This window comes from Cavia porcellus, unplaced genomic scaffold, assembly GCF_034190915.1.
Source record: "Cavia porcellus strain 051 isolate PalLab524CR breed Dunkin Hartley unplaced genomic scaffold, mCavPor4.1 scaffold_15, whole genome shotgun sequence".
Lineage (NCBI taxonomy): Eukaryota > Metazoa > Chordata > Mammalia > Rodentia > Caviidae > Cavia > Cavia porcellus.
In genome coordinates this window covers 66090623-66111653 of record NW_026947498.1, presented here as the reverse complement: position 1 = coordinate 66111653, position 21031 = coordinate 66090623, and the positions used below count along the sequence as shown (strand labels likewise).

The 21031-nt window shown below is 46.5% G+C and overlaps 1 protein-coding gene across 9 annotated transcripts in view; it reads left to right on the top strand.

Annotated features, from left to right (window-relative positions):
* Gpr156 (G protein-coupled receptor 156) overlaps positions 1-9902 on the top strand; it is a 108144-nt gene extending 98242 nt beyond the window's left edge. For all 9 annotated transcript variants that reach the window (XM_063225032.1, XM_063225030.1, XM_063225033.1 and 6 more), the window contains 2 exons: positions 2910-3068; positions 6938-9902. In XM_063225032.1, coding sequence (XP_063081102.1) covers positions 2910-3068; positions 6938-8269 — 1491 coding nt within the window. In that variant the 3' untranslated portion in view covers positions 8270-9902. The remainder of the gene's footprint in view (positions 1-2909; positions 3069-6937) is intronic.
* The last annotated feature ends 11129 nt before the right edge of the window (positions 9903-21031 follow it).

The following is a 21031-nucleotide window of genomic DNA, read 5'->3' as shown; positions in this document are numbered from 1 at the left end:
TGTTCTGTGACACGCGTGTCCCCAGGACAGTGGCAAAGCTGAGTAAATTTGGAAATGAAGGCAAGAAGAGGTTCAGGGCAAGGTGGGTTCCTGGGGCCTCAAGCTTCAGGCTCGGCTGGTGGGGCTTGGTGAAAGCAAAGGCCTGATCCTCCCAAGGGCCTCTAGGCGGCGCCAGAGAGCTGGTTCAAAGGAAGACAATGAGGCAGAAGACTTTTTACTCCGGAAATGCCTAAGTGTTGATGCCAAGCGCTGAGGTCATCACCAGCAATCAGGCCGCCTCTGCCTTTGTGACTTCAGTGCGACCCGCCCGCACCACCCCGCTCTCAGATGCAGGAGACAGATTCCTCCTGGGAGCCTGAGTGTTTCTTCTGCTCCTCTGTGGCAGGACCCTTGCAAGGGGCTTTCTGTTCTGCTCTCTGGATGTCTGTCTATCCCAGCAGCCTGGGAGACTGCCCAGTTTAGGGGGAAGCTTCCTGTGGGGACTCAGGCTTGCCCCTGCCTATCTGTCCCGACGTGGCTCCACTTACAGCCCGGGGAGCAGACTCCAGGTGCTGTGATGGAGGCGTCACACAGCCCAGCCTCCCTAGGAAAGAGTGGCGCCTTCCCAGCATATGGGCATCTGAGGTCAGCCTCGGGGGAACAGTGACAGTTCACTAGGAGACAGAGAAGGACGGTGGTGGCATTTCAGAGGGGACCCCCGCCAGACCAGGGGCAGAGAGGTGAGAGCCGTTGTGCTTGTCAGAAGCACCACTAGGCTTGGCTGACTTGAAGCACAGAAAGAACCAGCAGAGGAGGAGGAGGTGACAGACACAGTTGTACCTGTGTGACCCGTTAGAGACTTAGCATTCACTCCATTGTGGAAGCTTCCTGTTCCTGCAGCCAAGCTTAGTGCACACAACCTTAGTGACTTCAAACAATACTGTTTTTAGTGTTGGAGGGCAGAGATCTGAAGTGCACTTTATTTGGGTAAAGTCAAACGTTGGTAGGTCTGCGTTCACTCTGGAGACTCTGGGGGAGTGTGTTTCCGTCGTATCTCCCAGCTAGAGGCCACTTGCATTCCTTGGTCAGCTGTTCCTCCCTCCCCTTCTGAGCCAGCGAGTGTGGAGTCTACAGATCTCCATCCATCGCTTTCTCTCCTCCTCCCCCATTGCCACATCTCTTCTTCTGATCCCTGCCTCCCTCTTGTAAGACCCTTACGATGACACTGTGCCCACCTTTGTAACCCAGAGTCATCTCCCATCCCCGATTCTCAGTCGCATGTGCAAGCTTCCTCCAGCCTTGTAAGACTGACTTTCCTGGGCTCCAGAGTGTCAGGAGGACCTGAGCCTCTTTGCAGGGCCGGACCCAGAGGCTAAGAGGAGGAACATGTGTTTGTCCTGGAGAAAGAAGTACTTCATGCCCTGAGAGCCCTTTACAGCTACTTCAGAAAGCCTTACAGGGCAGGTCTGCACAAATGAGTTAAGAATGAGAGAGGGCAGCCTAGGAAGAGAGGACAGAAGCCTGAGGTGCCCATAGTCATGTCAAGCTTTCTCTCCAACACTCTGCGGAGAGGGCTCGGGCTGGCCATGCTGGGGACACCAAGGAAGAGCTCTGCCACTAGAGAAAGAGGACCCAAGGGGAGCAGGGCCCTGTGGTGTATGTAGTCACCCTAGGAGGGCAGAGAGTGACCCTGTAGGGTCAGCTCCAGGCTCTGGGCCCAGAGGGAAATAGGCTGCGTCCCTCTGTTGGAAGAAGGTGTTCAGGAAGTGTCGGAGAGTGGAGGGCCCTGGCCTGGCCTAGCACAGGCCGCCGTGCAGACTCCTGACATCATGAATTAGGTGCTGAGCCACCAGGGGTCCTAGACGCCTCAGGTAAGAATGTGAGACTGAATCTTAGATGGGATCTGGAGTCTGCATGAGATTCAGGAAGTTTGGCAGAGAGGGAGCTTCATGAGTGTTTGCTGAGTGAAAGGGGAGATCCAGAGTTTCCTGTGGTGCCACCCACAGACACCTCGACATTGGCTCCCCAATGTGATAGAGTCCCCAGCATCCCTCACTGGGTGCTTAGTCGTGGGAATTCCTGAGGGAGAAAATCCACCACCACTGTAGTCCCCATCACCCATGTCATAGTGTGCACCAAGTGGACACCATGTCCCAGAGGCCTGGGGCAGACTGCGCCAGCTCCATCACAGTGAAGGGGAACCAGCCTGTACCTGCGCAGATTGTCTCAAGGCCAGTTCCTGCTGCTGGGAACTTGGCCCAAGAGCGCCATGGCTCCATCGTCCTGTGAGGCGTGTATGTGGACAGTCCTCACCCCCGTTTACAGCTGTGCATCTGCTGCTGGCTCTCTCGGTAGGTTTGGGCGAGTTACTTTCCTTCTTTGCTCATTTGTAAAAGAAAAAAATGTGTGGCCACATGTCAGATATCCACGGTCTTCTTTCTGAACCACGAGTGTGGATTTGGGTTAGAAGCCACTAACGAGCATCAGGGTCCTCCACAGCAGGAAGCCCATCCCAGCTCAGCACACGCAGAATCATTGCAAACGGCTACATCCGCACAGGACGGGTTTATTTCACTGGAAACATACGGTGCTTAAAATCATTCCTCTAGTGACTGCTCCTAAACTCTGGCTCTAGAATTATACTTCATTCTGGTTTCTTTTATCAGTTTAGCAGTGGCAGAGAGGAAGGTTCCATCGACCTATCACTGCTTCCCTGGCAATTTTTTAAACTACGTAACCTTAACGTTCTCTGTACTTTCTGTCATTACTGGCTCCGAGCCCCCCAGAGCCAAGTGCCTTTGGAGGAGAGACTAGCTGTGCACATGTGCGTTTGGGACAGTGCCATTCCTGGGTGTTCATGAGAAAGAGCAAGGGAATGTATTTCTGGGTGTGTGATGAAATAAATAACATGTGTTCTTCTCTTCTGACAGCTGAAGCAATGGAAGGCATTTGAAGGGGAAAACCAAACAATCAGACGCATGGCCAAGTATTTCAGCACTCCCAGCAAAAGCTTCCATCCGCAGTTTGGTGATGAGCAGAACTGCCACCCTCGGGATGAGCGGAGCTCCATGGAGAGGCTGCTCACAGAGGTGAGCCACGCCTGCCCGCCCAGGGGTCCCGAGGAAGAGCTGAAGCCACACGTGGTCACCCTTGCAGCTGTCATAGCCAGCATTCTCTCCTCCTCTCCTCTCGGCCTCCAGTGAGCACAGATGGGCTCCCGGGTCCAGTGGCAGAGTCAAGTGCTGATCAAGGAAACATACTCATAACTGTGGCAGGAATTAGCAGGGAAAAATTAAGTGTGGAGAGTTAGAACAACAGGAATGGGGGAGCCAGGGATTCAGTCCACAGCAGTGAGAGAGCTCTAGGGACAAGAGTTAAAGGTTAAGTAGAAATCAGCTGAGCGGAGGGTGTGGGAACAAGCGTTCCTAGCTGGGGGAACAGCACTGGAAAGGCCCTGAGTTGCCGTGGAGATCAGCATCCGCTTTCCAGAGAGCAGTGCCCTCAAGTTCAAGAGCCTATGGGGCCCTACTGCCTTCTCCAGTGGCCAACCCAAAAAACTCCTGCCGTATCTGCATGTGGGGACAAAGAACTGGATGTTACCGCAGCAGGGGGCCCCAGGCAGCCCCACCCTTCCGCCTTCTGTTCTTGAGCCAGAGCTGGCCGCTGTCCTAGACAGAGGCGTGTGGTCCCCAGGCGGCATGTGGGCAAGCATGAAAGCTGTGTTCCTCAGGAAGAAGGCACAGGGACCAGGGGATTAGTATTCTGATGCCACTAAATCACATTCCCAATCATGTTTGGCACAGATCACACCTGAATAGGTGGACAACTGTACATTTTGGTAGCAGGTCTGCTCCTGAGTGTCATCAGTCCTCCTGAGACGAGGTGTGGGGGACACCTAAGGGCCACCATGGGTGAGGCTGAGCTTGCCAGGCACCTTTGGACCCTGCCCTCTGCTCTCTCCCCAGACCTTGGCTCTGGACCAGTTTTTGTCCATCCAGGTATCTCTTCTGCATTTCTTTATTATCAACTAAACTTTTTCAGGGTACCATTTCAAGGCCAGCCTTCTCCCCACCTGGCAGGGAGCAGCCTTTGCCCCTGATGCTCTTTAAGACTTCAAAAAGGCATTTTACCCCCCACTACACAGAAGGCCAGAGACTTGGCTGGAGCAGCCAGGGTGGTTTTTAGTTCAAATCAGCTCATTCCAGGATAGCCTGGTGGACTGAGTCCTCAGCCCGACACTGATCTGTGCTCCCACCACACTGCCCCGCTTTCCACACAGCTGAAGCTGCTCTATCCAAGCAAATGTCACAGGAGGAGCTCGAAGGCGTGCAGAGGCAGAGGTGGTAAAAGGCTGCCTCCCAGAGCCTGTGACACCTGGAACATTTTTCCCCAGACCAGGCCTGAGGCCCTAAAGCGGTAAGGGAGAATCTGTTGTCTGTGCCTCACATCAGCCCTGTCCCTTAGATCAGCCCAAACCGCTCCTGCTGCAGCAGAGCATGCATCCTGACCCCAGCCTGCTGGTTTACCTTCCCCTCCTCTGCAGCCCTCTCTGGGCAGGGGATCTGCTCTCTCTCGCCCTCTTGGACAGGGGTCCCCCAGAAGCTGTTAGGGACAACATTTGTTCCTGGCCTCCCTGTCATGTGATGGCAGTACCCAGAACCTTCCACACTATGCAGCACAGCAAGCTGGCCTGTAACTTTCCATCCTAGCACTTGAGAATCAAGAAGCTGGCTCCATTTCTCCTTAGGCTCTGCAGCCCCTGGAATACACCTGTGTACCTTAGCTTACCCCTGAGTACCAAGAGTAACCATTAATAAGCTCATTTCCAACCAGCAGCCACAGATTGGTTTTGTTGTTACAGTGGTGGGCCTCATAGCACACCTCTAATCATCAGCCAGGGATATAGCTCAGTGGCATAGTGCCTACGTGGCAAGTACAAGATCCTCAGTTCAAATCCTAGTAACAACAACAAAAAAATAGTATCGTCCATAGTGGAACTAGAGTCCCACCTTCTTCTCTGGAAAAGAGAAACTTACTGTTTACATTGATCTTTCTAAATCTGGCCACAGGCAGTGTCAAATGTTTTTGTTTGCTGGTGAAAGAGTCCTAGCAAAAGGCCCATACCGTTTTCTAGTACTCAAAGGAACTTATAGGTAAGGCACAAAAGGGCATCACCTAGATTTCACCAGTAGGAGAGGGAGCATTGTCATCAGCTGATGGCTTTTTCCTGACCCCGTGAGGCAGTAGTGGCCTCTGAAGCATGGTAGATTTAGTGGTGAGGGACACGTGGAAGAGGGGAGCGCCCAGGGTCCCATGGCACGCATCACTACCACCCTGGAAGATGCTCAGAGGGAGAGGGAGAGACCCAGCATATCCCAGACCCCAGGAAGAGCCGGACTGTTTCCTGTTACTCATCTGCTGTGCTCCTGGCAAGCCTGTGGTTATCTGCACTCACTGGGAAATGCCCAGCCCTAAAGTACTCTGCAGGCAGGGAGAGGCAGGCAGGTGCTCACCTGGAAGTCCCTGCTGCTTGAGTCAGTGGCCCCCTGAGGCTCCTGGCTGTTCTCCAGGTGTGAGGTAGACCAGACCAGAGTGAGAAGAGGACTGTCCTTCCTGCTTATGCATGGGACAGCAGCTCTGCTTAGGCATCACTGCCTGATTATTGGTCTATTTCCCTTCAGTGACGCCCCCTTAGAGGATCATTTCTGGGCAGCCTTCCATGAAAACTTGGGAAGTAACCACAAGTTGGGCAACTTGCATCCGTTACCCTGTGGTATCTCAGGCATGGTCGAAGGCTGTCCACATGCTCATCCTCAGCCTTCCAGGCAACAAAAGGCAACATGTGGTATCAGATAAGCCCTTCCTAGAACACAGTGCTTGCGCTAGTGCCTTCCCCCACACTCTTGACCCTGTGTCATCTGCCCCAAGACCATCTGTCCCCAGGAAGACCTCAGGACTTTCCAAAGAGGAACATCCAGCCTGAGGCGTACGACAGAAAGACATACCGAGCGCAGTCATGCCTCGCACACCCACCACTGATACTCCTGTTCCCACAGCCTTGCTATTATGATGGCACACCTCTGCATCTGTCACCTGCCAGCTGTCCTGGGTACCGTCTGTTTATCCACTAACATCTGTGCAGCAGGTGGGCAGCTCAGCTGCAGATCTGCTCCGACCTCATTCATCTCCTGGGCTCCATTTTTGCGATTGATTTAAGCTATCAGGGACGAAGCCCCAGTTATATTTTTTATTTGTCTATCTGAAGTTTCTACAGTAACTCTGATACCCATGGTTCATTAGGAGACATTGACAGCTAATATTGCTAGATGGTAGCTTTGGCCTCTCACTCCCTGAGGCCCAGCCCAGGAGGTGATGACACAAACCCACGATTCTCATTGGCCTCTTCTGGCTCCAGTCTGATTTATTTGACTCAGGAATCTTCACCCTTCCCCTGTTTTGCCATTTTCTAGACTGTGTAGCAAAGAGAAAAACATTTTCCCTGTTTGTTTGTCCCTTGGAGACGTGCTTCAGATTCTTCTATAGTTTGCAAAAGTGTGAGCACCCCAGAGTTAGACCATCCCAGACACTGCCCGGCTGGTATCTTGCAGAGCGACCTGACCCTGTCAGCTCTTAGGGAGGTATAGGATGCTGCATCCTTCAGCAAGTGGCTAGGTGGCGGTGCCTCTCTCTTGCAGTGAGATGGAAGGGGGAGATGTAGACCACAGCAACCATCAATTATAGGAGCTTTTATTAGGCACCATTTGTCACTCGTACTATGTGCATTGTGTTCATCAGCTCTTTTCCCCAGTGGAGCTGCCTCCTCAGGGCCTGGGGTCACCAGCACCCATCAGGAAGAAGTGGGATTTAAATCAACATCATCCAGTGCCACACTTTGCCACTGTGGGAGGCAACGTGGAACTCAGCATCTTTGGTTGACTGATTTACTTTTATTTTACAGAAAAATGCTGTAATTGAAAGCCTGCAGGAGCAAGTGAATAATGCCAAAGAGAAGCTAGTGAGGCTGATGTCTGCTGAGTACGCCTGTGATCCCCTAGAGCGGGTCATCTCCCTCACATCTTCCCAGGGTAACGATCTCCCAGCTGCAGCTTCTGCCCATGGCCTGGCACGAGGACCCTCAGAAGGGCCCCCTGCTCCTCAGAATGATCCCAGCACAGCTGCCCAGGACTCTTATTGCACCTCAGTGCCCTCCCCACACATGCAAAACCCCCAGGTCCCTGGGAGGAACCCCAGCCCCTCCCCGGGCCAGAAGAAGATTCCTGACTTAAAACATTTCTCTGATCACTTAGACTTGGATAATAGCCAGAAGCCACAGGCCGAGCAGAGCCAGAATTCAAAAAAAGACCAAGGGCCCATGGCTCCCAGCCAGGATGCTATCCCAGGCAGAGGGGCCTCTGATCCCCAGAGACAGAGAGAGAACTTAAGGGATCCCTCAGAGAAGCTCCCTACGGTCAGTTCGATTGTTAGGGAAAAGCTTCAGGAAGTCATACAAGAGCTGGGCCTTGGCCCCAGGGCTCCCCTCTCCAACCCCCTGTCTTCTCCCCAGCAGCTCTGGAAGGGCAGTACTTCCCACAGCCCACAGAAGATGCCCATCTCCAGGGGACTAGGCTTCAGCCCATACATAGTGAGGAGGAGGAGGCGGGCTGCTCAGCTGGCTGGCTCATGCTTTCCTGGCTCTGTGCCCTCCTATGTGGGGCATCGGACCAATCAGACTGTTTCCAGGACACATAGTGGGCTGAATGTGCCCAGTGGGGACAGTCCCAGGCCAGATCACCAAACCACTGGTTCTAAGGTACCCAGGTCCTCATCCAGGCAGCCTTCACTTCGCTCAGATCCTCAAGAGAGACTGTGTATTGCAGCAGGCAGCATACAAGGCCAGGCAGAGCGCCTGGAAGCCACGGTGGGCAATGCAGCCTTTCCTCGCCAGCCTGCAACCCATGCCTGGACACGAAGGCCCGCTGCACCCTGCCTACCCACGTTAGACCTGCACGAGCAGCAGCAGCTGCAGTTCTCGGGGTCCTCTGGCTGCCCCATCCTGTCTTCTCAGTGTAACTACCTTGACACCGAGTCCAGCAGCTCAGATGAGTTCTTCTGCCACTGCCACAGGCCCTACTGTGAAATCTGCTTCCAGAGCTCCTCTGACTCTAGTGACAGTGGCACATCAGACACTGACCCCGAACCTGCTGTAGGACTGGCCTCCTGGGAAAAGCGCTGGGCCCGCTCCAACCCCATCGTGAACTTCAAAGATGACTTGAGACCCACACTGGTGTGAAAAGCAGCAGGGTTGGTCTTGCCAAAGAGGTCAGTCCAGGTTGAGCTGAAGTAAGACCTTCGAGAGGACAGCAAGGACCTGGTCCGTGGGCCACACACACGGCCCTGCGCTTGGCCAGCTCTGAACACATTTCCACTGTTCAAGTGCACTTCTCACGTTCTAAAAAGAGGGGTATTGCTTGTCTTGCTACTACCTCATAGGTTACTGTCCAAGACTCCAGCTGAGGGACTGTAAAAACACTGACTCCTTGAATAAAAGGTGCAAAATGAGCACAAAGAGCTTTCTTTGTATCTCAGGCTGCATCCTCTAAGACTCTTAATATGTACTAGTGGATGACTGGATGGACAGAAAGGTGGACAGATGCACAGGAGGTTTCTGCAGAACCTAAGTCTCCCATGAAGCTGGCAGACCTACCAGATCTGTGTAAGAGCACAGATCTCTTACACGCTTGGTCTTCCACTTCTGGAAGAGGTACTCTTCTCTCTACAGAAGTTGTAAGCAGTGCAGTGCTGTTGTGGTTTCTGGTCAGTCCCACTCCTCTCACGCACCTCACTAGTCTTCCCATGTCCACCCTCATGGCATCTCACCACTGGCCCTGAGGCAGTCAGACCTGCTGTGTCCACAGCCTCTGCACTTCTGTGTTTGCTTAAAACATCTCCTGGCCATGTAGCCCACCCCTTGGGCCTCCCAGTGGTGCTGTATCATGCTGGGGGAAGCACACACCAGCAGTCTGCGTTGGGCTTGGAAGGACCTGCTGGTCATGAGGTGCTTTCAGTGCCACTGGGGTCCAGTGACCACCAATGACGTACCTAAACCTGGAGACAAAATGGGGAAATAGGAAAAAGGAGGGACGAGAATGCAAGAAAGAAAGCGGGCTGTGAACATTCCACTTGAGTTGGCTCAGAACTTGGCAAGACCCAAAGTCAGTAATTCTTAGAATAATGCTGTGAAATAGACACTCTTTGTTACAGAAGGAAATTTGAGGCTTAGCAACTAAGGTCACTTTGCCAGTGTCATACTGCTGGATGGGGAGTTGGCACACAGCAACCTGGACTCCTGGCTGGTGGATTTCCTGGCGGGGAGGAGGGGAGGTTATCCTTTACTCTTCCAGAGTGGCAGGTGAGGCTCACAGGGGGACAGTAAAGCAAAGGTGATGTGAGACAGCTGTGAGGTGCTCACCCTGCAGCACAGGTTGACAAAACTGGGCTCCTGGCCTCTACTTCCTTCTGCACCTCCAAGGATCAGGGGAGTTGGTAAGGATTTTGTCTCTGACCAAAGCCGTGGGGAGAGCAAGCTGGGCTCACTTCACTTGTTGCTGAGCTGGTTGACATTTATAGCCTCCCACCCTAGCCTGTGCATGCATCTGTGGGTGCACACAGGTTTTTGTAGAGGGGTTTGGGCCCAAGAGAAGGGGCATTTGGCCCTAAACTTTTCAAAGATTTATCAGATTTTCAAGTCTGCTAACACCCTGTGATCCTCCAGATGCTGAACCAGGAGGTGCTCCTGGTCGCACAGCTTCTGTCTATTTTAAAACCAAGATTTTATAATTTATTCCATGCGTGGGTTTGTAGTCTCTGCATGTGTTGTTTGTATGCTATCCAAGTGGTACCTTAATAAAAGAGGTCAACTCTAAGGCAAATTTTTTTTTTCCTGACTCGTCTTGGGCTGTGGAGGAAGGACTTTAGGGAGACTGAGCACCCAAAGCAGCAGAAACAGAAGGAGTCAGTCATCTTGGGGTTCCCCAAGGTTCCAAGCACATCTTCTGCCTCTCCTCCATTTGTAAGAGATTTTCCTGTAGCCTCTAGGTGCAGCAGCCTCTGCCAGAAACACACTCACTCGTGGAAAGAAGCAACATTGCAGACCCCAGCGCCTCCCCACCACTGGAGATCCATGGCTGGGTCCTTCCCCTTCAGCTCTGCCCCTCCAGGCGCCACTGAGCCTCTGCTTGTCAATGTGGAACGTGCAAGCTCTCAACTCTTCCTGGCCTCTTACTCTGTCTGTTCTAAACCTTATTCCCAACTTTCCCACATCTCCATTCTTTTCCATCTAGAATTTCATGTGCCATTTTGTTCACCCTTCAGCACTCAGGTTGGGTTTTGCCATTTCCTGAGCATCCCCAAATAAAAATCCACCCCCTGCTTAAACCAGGAAGGAGTTTCATGATTCACATTCTGGACTTGGCTGTATAGAGGCTTCTGCTATCCATTCCCCCTGTGATGGCTTTGTAAGCTGTGCTAGGCTAGTTGGAAAGGCAGAGAGTCAATCCCAAATACTCCTGACTTATTTGGTTCAGAAGCACCGTGACTGCCTGTCCCCGACCTGCTGTTGGCTTTATATACCTCTGCCTCTCTTCCTTGCCAACTCTTTTCCCAATGCTTTCAGTTCTCAAAGGGATGAGTGCGCCATGACTTTTGGCATGCTTTTGAAGAAGGAGCAGTAAATTGTGCGGAGGAATCCTGGATAAGTAAACATCACCTCCGCTGCCGTCACCCCAGCTCTTTCTGTAAGTCCTAAGGCGGAGCATGCAGCCAGGCCTGATCTGACCCCAGAATACACTCTGCAACAACTGAAAATCTTAGAGTTGAAAATGTCTGTCCTGATAATCAAGTCTGTCTGTATCTTCTGGCCTGTCCCCAAATCTCTTTCCTTAAAGGAGATGTTATGACGCTCGTAGGAATATGGGAGGTGTGTTTTTATAGTACCATATCACTTTGAAAATGATAAAGAGAAAAGTCATTGCACATACAAATGCATACTCTTCTGCATATTATAGTTTGATGTGTCTTCTCATATTCCAGGTTCCTAAAAGCATATTTGTCCCTCCTCAAAAGTACTCATTCACATGTCTCTGGAGACAAACAGATGAAACAGCAGGCAAGGAAACAGAAGAACAAAAGAACCCTCCTCTGGGGCAAGGGCAGAACATCAAAACAGAGGTGAAGCGGGGCTGGGGATTTAGCTCAGTGGAGTAAGCACCTGCCTTGCAAGCAGGCAGTTGTGAGTTCGATCCCCGGTACTGATAAAAATGAAAAAGACAAAAAAAAAAAAAAAAACCCAGAGATGAAGCGTCTTGATTCTCTGCCTTTGAATGAGTGAAAAACTTGAAACATCACTGCCAGACCCAGAAGTGGCTGAATTCAGAAAATGACAGTGTTTGATACCTCTTTGGGGGAAGGTGGGATGGAGGAATGGAGTTAATAGAAATGAAACAAGATGGTTCTGATACCTCCTGATCAAGATACCTCCTGAATCACTGGCTCATTTTCGGGTAGTAAGCAGTCTTGGTAGGAGAACATGTGTTCATCATGGTCACTCTCCCCTTCTTGCGCCCCCTTTCTCAGATTCCTCCGCCCTCTCTGACTGCCTCTGACCAGTTATGTGAGGGGCTGATGCATCCTGGTGTTAAAAGACAGAGAGCACACCCCCTGGTCCTCAGTCTTTGCTATTTCCCACCTCTGGTTCCTACCTGATCTCTCTCCAACTCAGAAATGATCCTGGTCTTAGTATCCCCTATCAAACCGCAATGAAATGTGGGTCTGTCCTGGGTTATTTAGACCAGTACATAGGTCACAGAGAAACAGCAAATCACAAGATAAAAGAATATGTGTGCTTGGCAAATGTGGGTCAGGGTTTCTTTCCTGGGACTTGTGGCCTCAGAGAGCAAGTGTTAGGGAGTTGCCCTGGAGAGATCTGTGGTGATTATGAGAAAAGCAAACGGATAGGGGAATAAAAGAAGAAAAATGTCTAAAGAGCCGGGAGAAACAAGAGGAAGATAGATGTAGCATAGTCTGTGCTGGGCTTGGTGAGTAGATTGCTCTTGGCAGTTGACTTTATAAAATGTGCTGGCTTCCATGTACAGATGAAAGTGTATAAAGTTTGCTTCCGTTGAAGAAAAGCAGAGATACATTTTCTGAGTCCTTTTTCCCGTGTGTGTGTGACTGTGAGTTCACTTCTCCTTTCCCCACTGAACTGTGAGTTTGTCTATCCTTGTTCCTGGCACATGATGGAGCCTCTGTGAGTGTCTGTCAAAAGAAAGAAATCATAGAAAAAAGGATGACGCAGTCTGAACCGTCTACAGGGACCCAGCGAAGTGGCTCACAGAAGGACACCTAGGAAGCGATGCCTGTGTAGCTCATCTGTTCACATGCAGTACTGCCATGTTGCTGATTCACCCAAGTCTAAAGCCCCCGTGGTATCTGAACTTTTCATCGAAAGAAGGCATTTTAGAGGGCTGTTCTTTCCGCTAACTTTTGCACAATAATTTTCTGTTCTCACTGCAGTGCCGTGTCTCACTGCAGTGCCTCACATGTCTGTGTGGCTTTCAACAAGATGTCTAACTTCTTTATGATGACTTCAGTTTCCCAAAGTGTTCAGCTGTCTCCATGAGGTCCTCTTGAAGGCTAAATGAGCTCATATGTAACTCTCCTGGGCTGTCCTTTACATATAGCATTATAATGTTGTTTGTTAAATAAAAACAAGTGGATAAAATGTCCTAGAAATGTGTTTGGAAACAGTCTGACATTCAGAAGTCCTCTTGATGTTTCCCTGCTTCCCATCGACATTTCCCATCGTTGCTTTCAGTTTCTTCCTACAGGAGGACACCGGGTAAAGTGAAGATGGCCCTTTGGTTTAACTCACTTTTCAGGCAACAGAGTTTTCTCCTGAGTCCTTCTCAGCCACCTGCAGGACTCAGATTATATGACAAAGGAGAGGGATCACTGGCAAGTGAACAAATCCAATTATTTTTTCCTTTAGGGTAGAGCCAGGAAACATGAAGAATGCTTTGTAGAAATATATACATTTTACAATAGAAAAATACGCAGCATATACCTACTATGTGCCATTTAATACTTGTCTCATTTAATACTTGCAACCAAGCTAGGGATATAGCTCAGTGGTAGAGCACTCAGCTAGGAGTTACAAGGTCTGTGGTTCAATCCCCAGTCCAACAAAAACCAAAACAAAATAAACATAGTCACCCAACAAAGTAGTGATTGTCTGTTACACAGATGAGAAAATTTTAGTTAGTAGAGGTTAGGTAACACAGAAAGTCACTCAACCTGTTAATGGCAGAGCCAGAATTTGCACTGAAAGCTGACTTGATTCCTAACCCCTCTTTGGATTCCCTAGTGCTCTTTCCAGAACACATGCTCAGCTGTGCTCCAGAACAGAGAAGAAATGGCAACGTGGCAGAACAGGGACCTGGCTGAGACTTCCTTAGGACTCCTAGGTGTCCTTAGGAAAAATAAGCTGGTCTGGTTCTGTGAATCTGTTGCAAAATCCTCTGTCCCGAATCATGGAATGGGCGTCCTGAAGGCTGGAAGGCAGCTCTGTGAAACTACCTGGTCACTCCAGGAAGTTCTGTGTTGAATACACGTGATAGTGAAAACAAGCAAGCTACTCATTTAAGAACAGTCGATCTTTCAAGCTGAAAATCTTTTGTTTGAGCATTGGCACAAAAAGACGCAGGGCAAGAAATCCAGAAGGCCCCGTAGCACCCAGGAATGGGACAGATCTGAGATGCGCTGGAAGTTCCGCCTATCCAGAACTTCCCTTGCTCCTGCCAAGTGAGGGTGCAGATTCCAAGCACACAGTCCAGCCCTGCTGGGACTCAGCACTTCTCAGGTCAGCCCTCTCTCCTTCCTTTACACCACCAAGACTGACATGGCCTCCCCTTCTGTCCAGTTCCAGCTGTCCCTGGATTTATCAGGCAATAAATAATTTACTCGCAATAGGCCCCCCTCCCGACAGCAATTTTTTTGTTGATTTTAAACTGTTACATAAATCCTTTATTGTACACTTTTTACATGATCATAGCTTTCCTCTCCAAGTGGATTATCAGAGGCTGGATAGCAAGAGCCATGTTTAATTTTTCATTGCATTTCCACACTATCTCGCATAATTCCTGATGCCCAGTAGATCAGGATCAACATTTCCAGGTTTGTTTTGAAGATGAGCCTACTCTCTCTGTGCTCCCATTTTCCGCATGAACCAAGAGTATCCTGAGAAGATAAAAAAGAATTTGGTGATATTTTTCTCTCAGACTGTACCTGAAGTATAGCATTTCGGAGATTCAGTTTCTGTGTCATCGGAAAGAAGAGAAACAAACACTATGATCCCACAATGAGCCAAAACTGTGATGGGTGCTTTCATGCAATGCTGGAAGAAACTGAGCTAACAGGACCCTAGTAGGAAGGTTCCTGTCTTTCTGTCTTTTGTGCTGCTATAAAAGAACCATAGACTGGGAAATGTATAAGGAACAGAAGTATGTTTCTCACGATTCTGGATGCTGTATGCTCAAGAGCAAAAATATGCCAGATAGATGGCTCTCTTTTGTTATGTCTTTTCACATCATCTTCTCTCAATGCATATTTTTATGTCCAAAACTAAAACTAGAAATTCCATCTGACTCAGCTGAACCTCTCCAGGTATCTGCCCAAAAGAGTTAAAGTGGTCCTATTACAGTAAACCATACATACACATGTTTATACAGTGAAATTCACAGCAGCTAAATTATGAAAACAGCCTAAATGCACATGGTGGATGAATGGATAAAGAAATGTAATACACACACACACACACACACACACACACACACACAGAGTAATGCTCTGTTCGTGAACACTTTTGTTTACAATTTAGTTCTCAAGCAAAAGTGTTCTGCAAAATTTTGCTTCCATTCATAAACTCCACATGGGATAACAAACATAATTATGACCATCTTCCCTATACAAATACAAATTCAGCATCTTCCCCAAAATCATAAAACAAATTAAACTTATGAACCGCTGTACCATTGTATATAATGGAATGTTATGTAGCTATAAAGAAGGGTAAGTTTTAGTCATTTGTAGGAAAGTGGATACAATGGTAAGTAAAATAATTCACATGCAGAAGCTTAAATATCACATAATTTCTTTTATATGAGAAACCCAAAATGAAAATAATTTATAGAAGGAAATAAAGGAAACAGAGAAGTAACATTTTGAAGATGGAGAAAGTGATCTGGGAAGACAAAGAGGGGAAGAGGGTGGAAAAGGGGGTGAAAATCATCCAGATATGCTATTATGTGTACTAAATCCCCCAAAACAAATGTAGCTACTATGTATCAAAAACACATACCAATTTTTCAAAATTCTCCTTTTTATATGGACACCAGCCACACTGGATTACATTCCATCCTAATGGCCTCACTTTAACTTAATTACCTCTGTTAAGAATCTTTCTCCAAGGAAAATCACATTCTGAGGACCTAGGGAATGATGTCAACATACAAATTTGGGTTCAATCCATGACAGTGTCCAAATCAGGTTTTCACCTTTTTCTTGGGGTCCACATAATACTCAAGAGTTTACTTCTGAGAGTTCCTCTTGCCCCTTGGGAAGCCTTTTGAGAGCAGGAGCTCTGTTTCTGCTCCCATCTCTTGAGCGGCTATGGCCAAGGCTGGCACATGGGAGATACTTTGTAAATGTTTGATTGAATTCATTTTTGATCAAGAATAGTCAGGGCAAAGGGTGAAGCTGTTCAACCCAGGAAACTAAGAAGGTTCATAGCCTGCAGCAGTTCCTGGAACTCTCTGAGTCAAAGGAAATTATGTTTCCATGACACAGAATCTGACTCTGGATTTCTTAATTAGGGGTATTTTCATGATGAGACTAGACTTGTTTCTGAATAGTCATTACTCTCCTCCTCTCCAGTCAGTGGCTACTGCTGCTGACACAAGAATTCTCTCTCCGCACCTGCGGGAGTCACAGAGAGAAGGCTTGGCTTAGCTTTCAAGAGAGAAATGAACATCAGGAAGAGGCAATGCATCTCCAGATAAAGACCCCTCGACCAGGATGCACAGGAGAAGGAGGGCCCAGCTCAGTGTCTCAGTTGTTAAACACAACAGAAACAAGAAAGGAGCTTTCTTTTTTTTTTTTTATTTTATTTAAAGAAAAAAAAAAACAAAACAAAACAGTAAAAGGGTACAAATAATACAGAATTTCAAAAAAAGTAGTAAGAAATCACTAGTTAATAGGTTACATATTATCATCTTAGAAATAGTTGTTCAAGTTACAAAATTAAAGCATACAAAGTGAGCATTCAAACAGTGAGACTGCAAACAGTTGTGTGCAATGATCCAACAAAAACTTAGTAATATGGTCATCTATCTTACACACCTAAACACACTTGCAGTTGTATCCTTTACAGCACTTTCTTTTCCTCTCTTTTTTACAATAACATTTACACATTTTGGGTTTTATTACTCACATAGTTCTTATTACTTTTTTCTTTTGGATGAGAATAAAACCAAATGTGACAAAACAAAGCAGTCAGTCAGTCAAAACAAAGGATGGACGTAGTACATGATAACAAAACACAAGGTAATCAACAATGGTTACCATAATGTCTCTTGCTACCTTAAAAAGAACTGCCTGTATCATCAGGTATAATAAAATTGAACAAAACAGTACAGAACAAGACCAATAAAACCTAAACATTGGAGACATTACTGAACTTCAAAGAAGGTAACAGTCAAACAGAATGGGCATCATAGTGAATCTTATTGCCTTCAAAGTAGTTGCCGATACCCTCAAACTTAATACTATCAAACAGAACAGAATAGAGTAAAATTAGTCAAAACAAGATGGTGAGAGCAATACAGGGCTTCAAATCGAGTTAATAGGAAATCAAAAAAGTTACTATAATATATCCTGCTAATTTTTTAAAATTTTTCCCTTAATTAAAAAAATGATAAATTTTTAAAAGGGAGGAGATTGAGATAAAAGAGGACATAACAACATAACAACACAGGTCAGAACAGAACAATTTAAGCAACATAGTGTTTCACCACAAGATAACCCAACAATAATAGTTACTGTAGTGTCTCAAGAAAAGAGCTTTTATCCCCACTCCAAGATCTGCTGCTACTTCCCTGTAGCTGCTCAGTAAAGACACCCAAAGGTCCAAACCAACTGGACCTACAGTCCCTGGGTCTACCACAAGAAGCTGCCCATGGCTGTGAGAGGTATGAAGTACTGTCACCACTGGGCAAACACTCATTTAGATACTTAGTTTCTCTGTGTACTTATGCACCATTCAGAGGTACCTAAAGATATGCTTCCTGTGCTGTCTTCCATCACTAAAATTGTTAAAAGAAGATCTCAGCAAAGGCTTTGTAAGTGTGGGAGGCATTCTCAAGATCTACCTGATAAGATAATCAGGAGTGAGGAATCACATGGTTAGTCAGAAAAAAGTCCCTCTGCTTCTTTTCCACCAACTATAGCCTGAATTTAGTATCCAGTTCTCCAGATTGGACACTGAGAAAAATCCAGTGAATGACCTTTGGATCAATCCACAAATCTCAGCTATGTCAGCAAGAACCATCATGCAGCTGAAAATCATTAAAAACAATCTGACGGTTTTAAAAGTTATCGTGAGGGAAAGACACAGGGATGACCAGGATTAAATTCTTGAACTATGACTTTCCAAGGGAAATCTGGAAGAGGAATCATGCTATAAATCACACTGCCCATGGTGACAGCACTGTGACGTTTGCTTAGGAAACTGGTGGGCTATATGAGGGTTGGGAGGATGTGGTTTGCACCTCCAGTCTAAGACTTAAGTCAGTGTTCATCAAATGAGGGAGTTATTTTAAAGATCAGCAAAAATTTTCTGGACATTTCTAGAAAGTTGCCTCTCTATTTCAATAATATGAGAATAATTCTTAGATTGTTCTAATATGAAAATAATTCTTAATTTGTTCTAATCATCTGGATGACTACCTTGGATCACTCCTGAAATTTCAGTACCTAAGGCTGAGCTTACAGATGTCTTCACAATAAGTTCAAATGACATCAAGGTTTACTGTATATGTGAGAATGTTGTAATGGCTTGAATGTAAAAATGTGGTACAACACTTGAGTCATCACCTCGCAGACAGGTATGAAGTACGGAAGACTGTATTTTTCAAAACTGAGCTCAGCAATATTCCTGGAAACTTGTCACTATCCCATTAAGAAGTGGAGTCTACATTCTTTTCCCTTCATCCTAGCTGGACTTTTGTGACAGCTTTAACAGATAACAAAGTTAAAAGTGATGCCACACGGTTTTTCAGGTGAGGTTACACAAAGGATAGAGCTTCTGCCAGGCTCTTTTTGCACACTTGCCCTTGGAACACAGCCCTTTATTTTGAGGAAGCCCTGCCCACATCTTAGAGTTATGGCCAAATATTGTTTTAAGACATTACATTTTGGAGTGGTTTGTTTCATAGCATTAAACAGTCAAAATTATTTCTAAGTATGCAGAACTCAATGTGGAAGTAGATGGTAATCTTGTATTCAAATTCTGTTGCTTCGGTAATTCATTAGCAGCAAGGTCATCACAAGAAACCATTTTTCTATTCCCAATTCTAACAATAATTAGATTAGACGCTTCTTTAATTCAGATTTCAGTAATACTACAGTGCTACTTTTAGCTCCAAGAAAAGATAATTGTATGTTATTATCTAGTAACACTTCATTAAACTTGGCTCCAAGAATTGCCTGCTGGCAACGTTATAGTTAAGCGAGTAGTTTGATAATCCTGCTATCAAAACCAGCTTTGATGTTACAAGTAACATTTTCTATAACCTACATAAGCAAACAGCTCTCTGCAGTAAAGCAACTGAAGCCAAAATGCAAACACAAATTAAATATAGAACCAGAACCAAAACCATCTCCATCATTAAACAACTTTGATGTTTGTTCTATAAAGTATTTTCTCTCACATTAAAATATACAAAATTTGGTGAACTTTTAAGTTTAGTTTGAAAATTTACTTTATTACTAGCGAAGCTATAAGTTTAGAATTTTATACCTCGGAGGGAGGCAACATCAGAAGACTCAGTACAGCAAGCCTGTAATGTTTATCTTTTTCCTTTAAAAGAGGTCACTATAAAAAATAAGCACATATTGTATGGGTCCACTTACATGAAATATCTAGAATTCATAAAGACAAAAGATGAAACACTGGTTAGTTACCAGGGGCAGAAAGGAGAGCGGAATGAAGAGGTCATGTTTAGAGGCTGGGGATTTAGCTCAGTGGCATAAGCACCTGCCTTACAAGTGTGTGGTCATGAGTTCCATCCCCTGTACCGATAAAAAAAAGAAAAATAACAACAAAAAAAAAAAACCAAAAACAGTTCATGTTTAATGAGTATGGAATTTCAGATAGGATCATAAAATTTTCAGGCAATGCATAGTGATGATAGTGACAAACAATTATCAATGAATTTTATATTTAAAATGGCTAAAATGCTAAATTTTATAATGTCTATAACAATTTTTAAAAGGAAATTGTAAGTTAACCAAATAGTAGAAACCCCAGAGCAAATTAAAGGCAGCTAAAAATCTTTCTAGGATCCTTTCTCTCAGGCTCAGTGGCATAACCTGAACCTTTGAAGTTTTCACTCAGATGGTTTTTACCTCATTTTTTTTAGAGCCCCTTTGGAAAAGGGAGTCCACATGAGAACTGGCCTCTGTTTGCGATAAAGTCCCTGGTCCTCCCCCCTGGGGTCTGCTCTTCCCTCTGTCCTGACACTCACTTTCACATGCTCATAATGCCTCTCCTTGCAGCACTCAGCCTTTTATGCACAGATGCCTTCTTTGCAGTCTGTGCGGGGACCTGGGGTTGGCAAGGGACCCGGGGGGACAGGAGTCCAGTGGGAAAACAGGCAAACAGACTTTAGCTGACCACACCCAACTGGGCAATTTCAGAAGGGCCTTTTGTGGCACTAAAGGAAGGTCCAGACATCTTCCAGTGGCCAGATAGAGCGTTTCTTTCTCCAGAATGTTTAACATGTTGGTGCACCTAGGAACAAAATGGTTCTACAACAAAATTAGCTGTGCTAAATCCTCTTTCTAGCAAAACAGCACCAGAGTCTTTGCTTGCCACTCTATTTGAAAATAGTTCTAAAAATAATGTCACAAAGAACTTCTTTGTGCCCCTTCCCAGGAAAAGGTAAACAAACAACATCAAAGAGGAATGCATGCCAGCCTCCTCCTTGTCCTGTGTTTGTTTTTCCTTTTAAGAACAACCACTCCCTACCCGCTCTCTGGCTTTTCCTGCTTTCTGAGTCCTCTATCAGTTCCCTTCCTCTATTGAATTAGCTACAGAGGCGACATTAGTCACTGACATCGAATAATTCTTTACACTTTAATGTGACTTAATTTCTTGTGTTTTACTGCCTGTTTGACATTTTTGGAATTGGATCAACGTTTTCCAGTAACCAAAGCAAGGGGCTAGGAGCTGGAAAAGGGCGGAGGAAATTGGGCTAAGTGACCTATATAAGCTATCACGATTGTACATGTGAAGAGACTACGCACTTTAAGAACAGTGCTCACGTTTGCAGGTCTGGGCCACTAGGTGACAGTTATGCCCCTTTCCAATCTTGCAGCTGCCTTAGACAACGCGCCTGTCCCCAGAGCACTCTGATCTACTTTGGTCTCTTTGTAGTTTTAGAAAAGCTCATAGATATCCTTTTCATTATACCAACCAGCTCTTTATTATCTACCTTTAACCTGATAGAAATACTTACAAAGTTACTCAGAGAGGGGCTGGGGTCATTGCCCAATGATAGAATGTGAACTTACTATGCAAAAAACACTGAGCTGGAGTCCCACCATCACACACACACACACACACACACACACACACACAGAGAGAGAGAGAGAGAGAGAGAGAGAGAGAGAGAGAGAGAGAGAGAGAGAGAAACATTAGAAAAGAGACTCCCCACAGTTT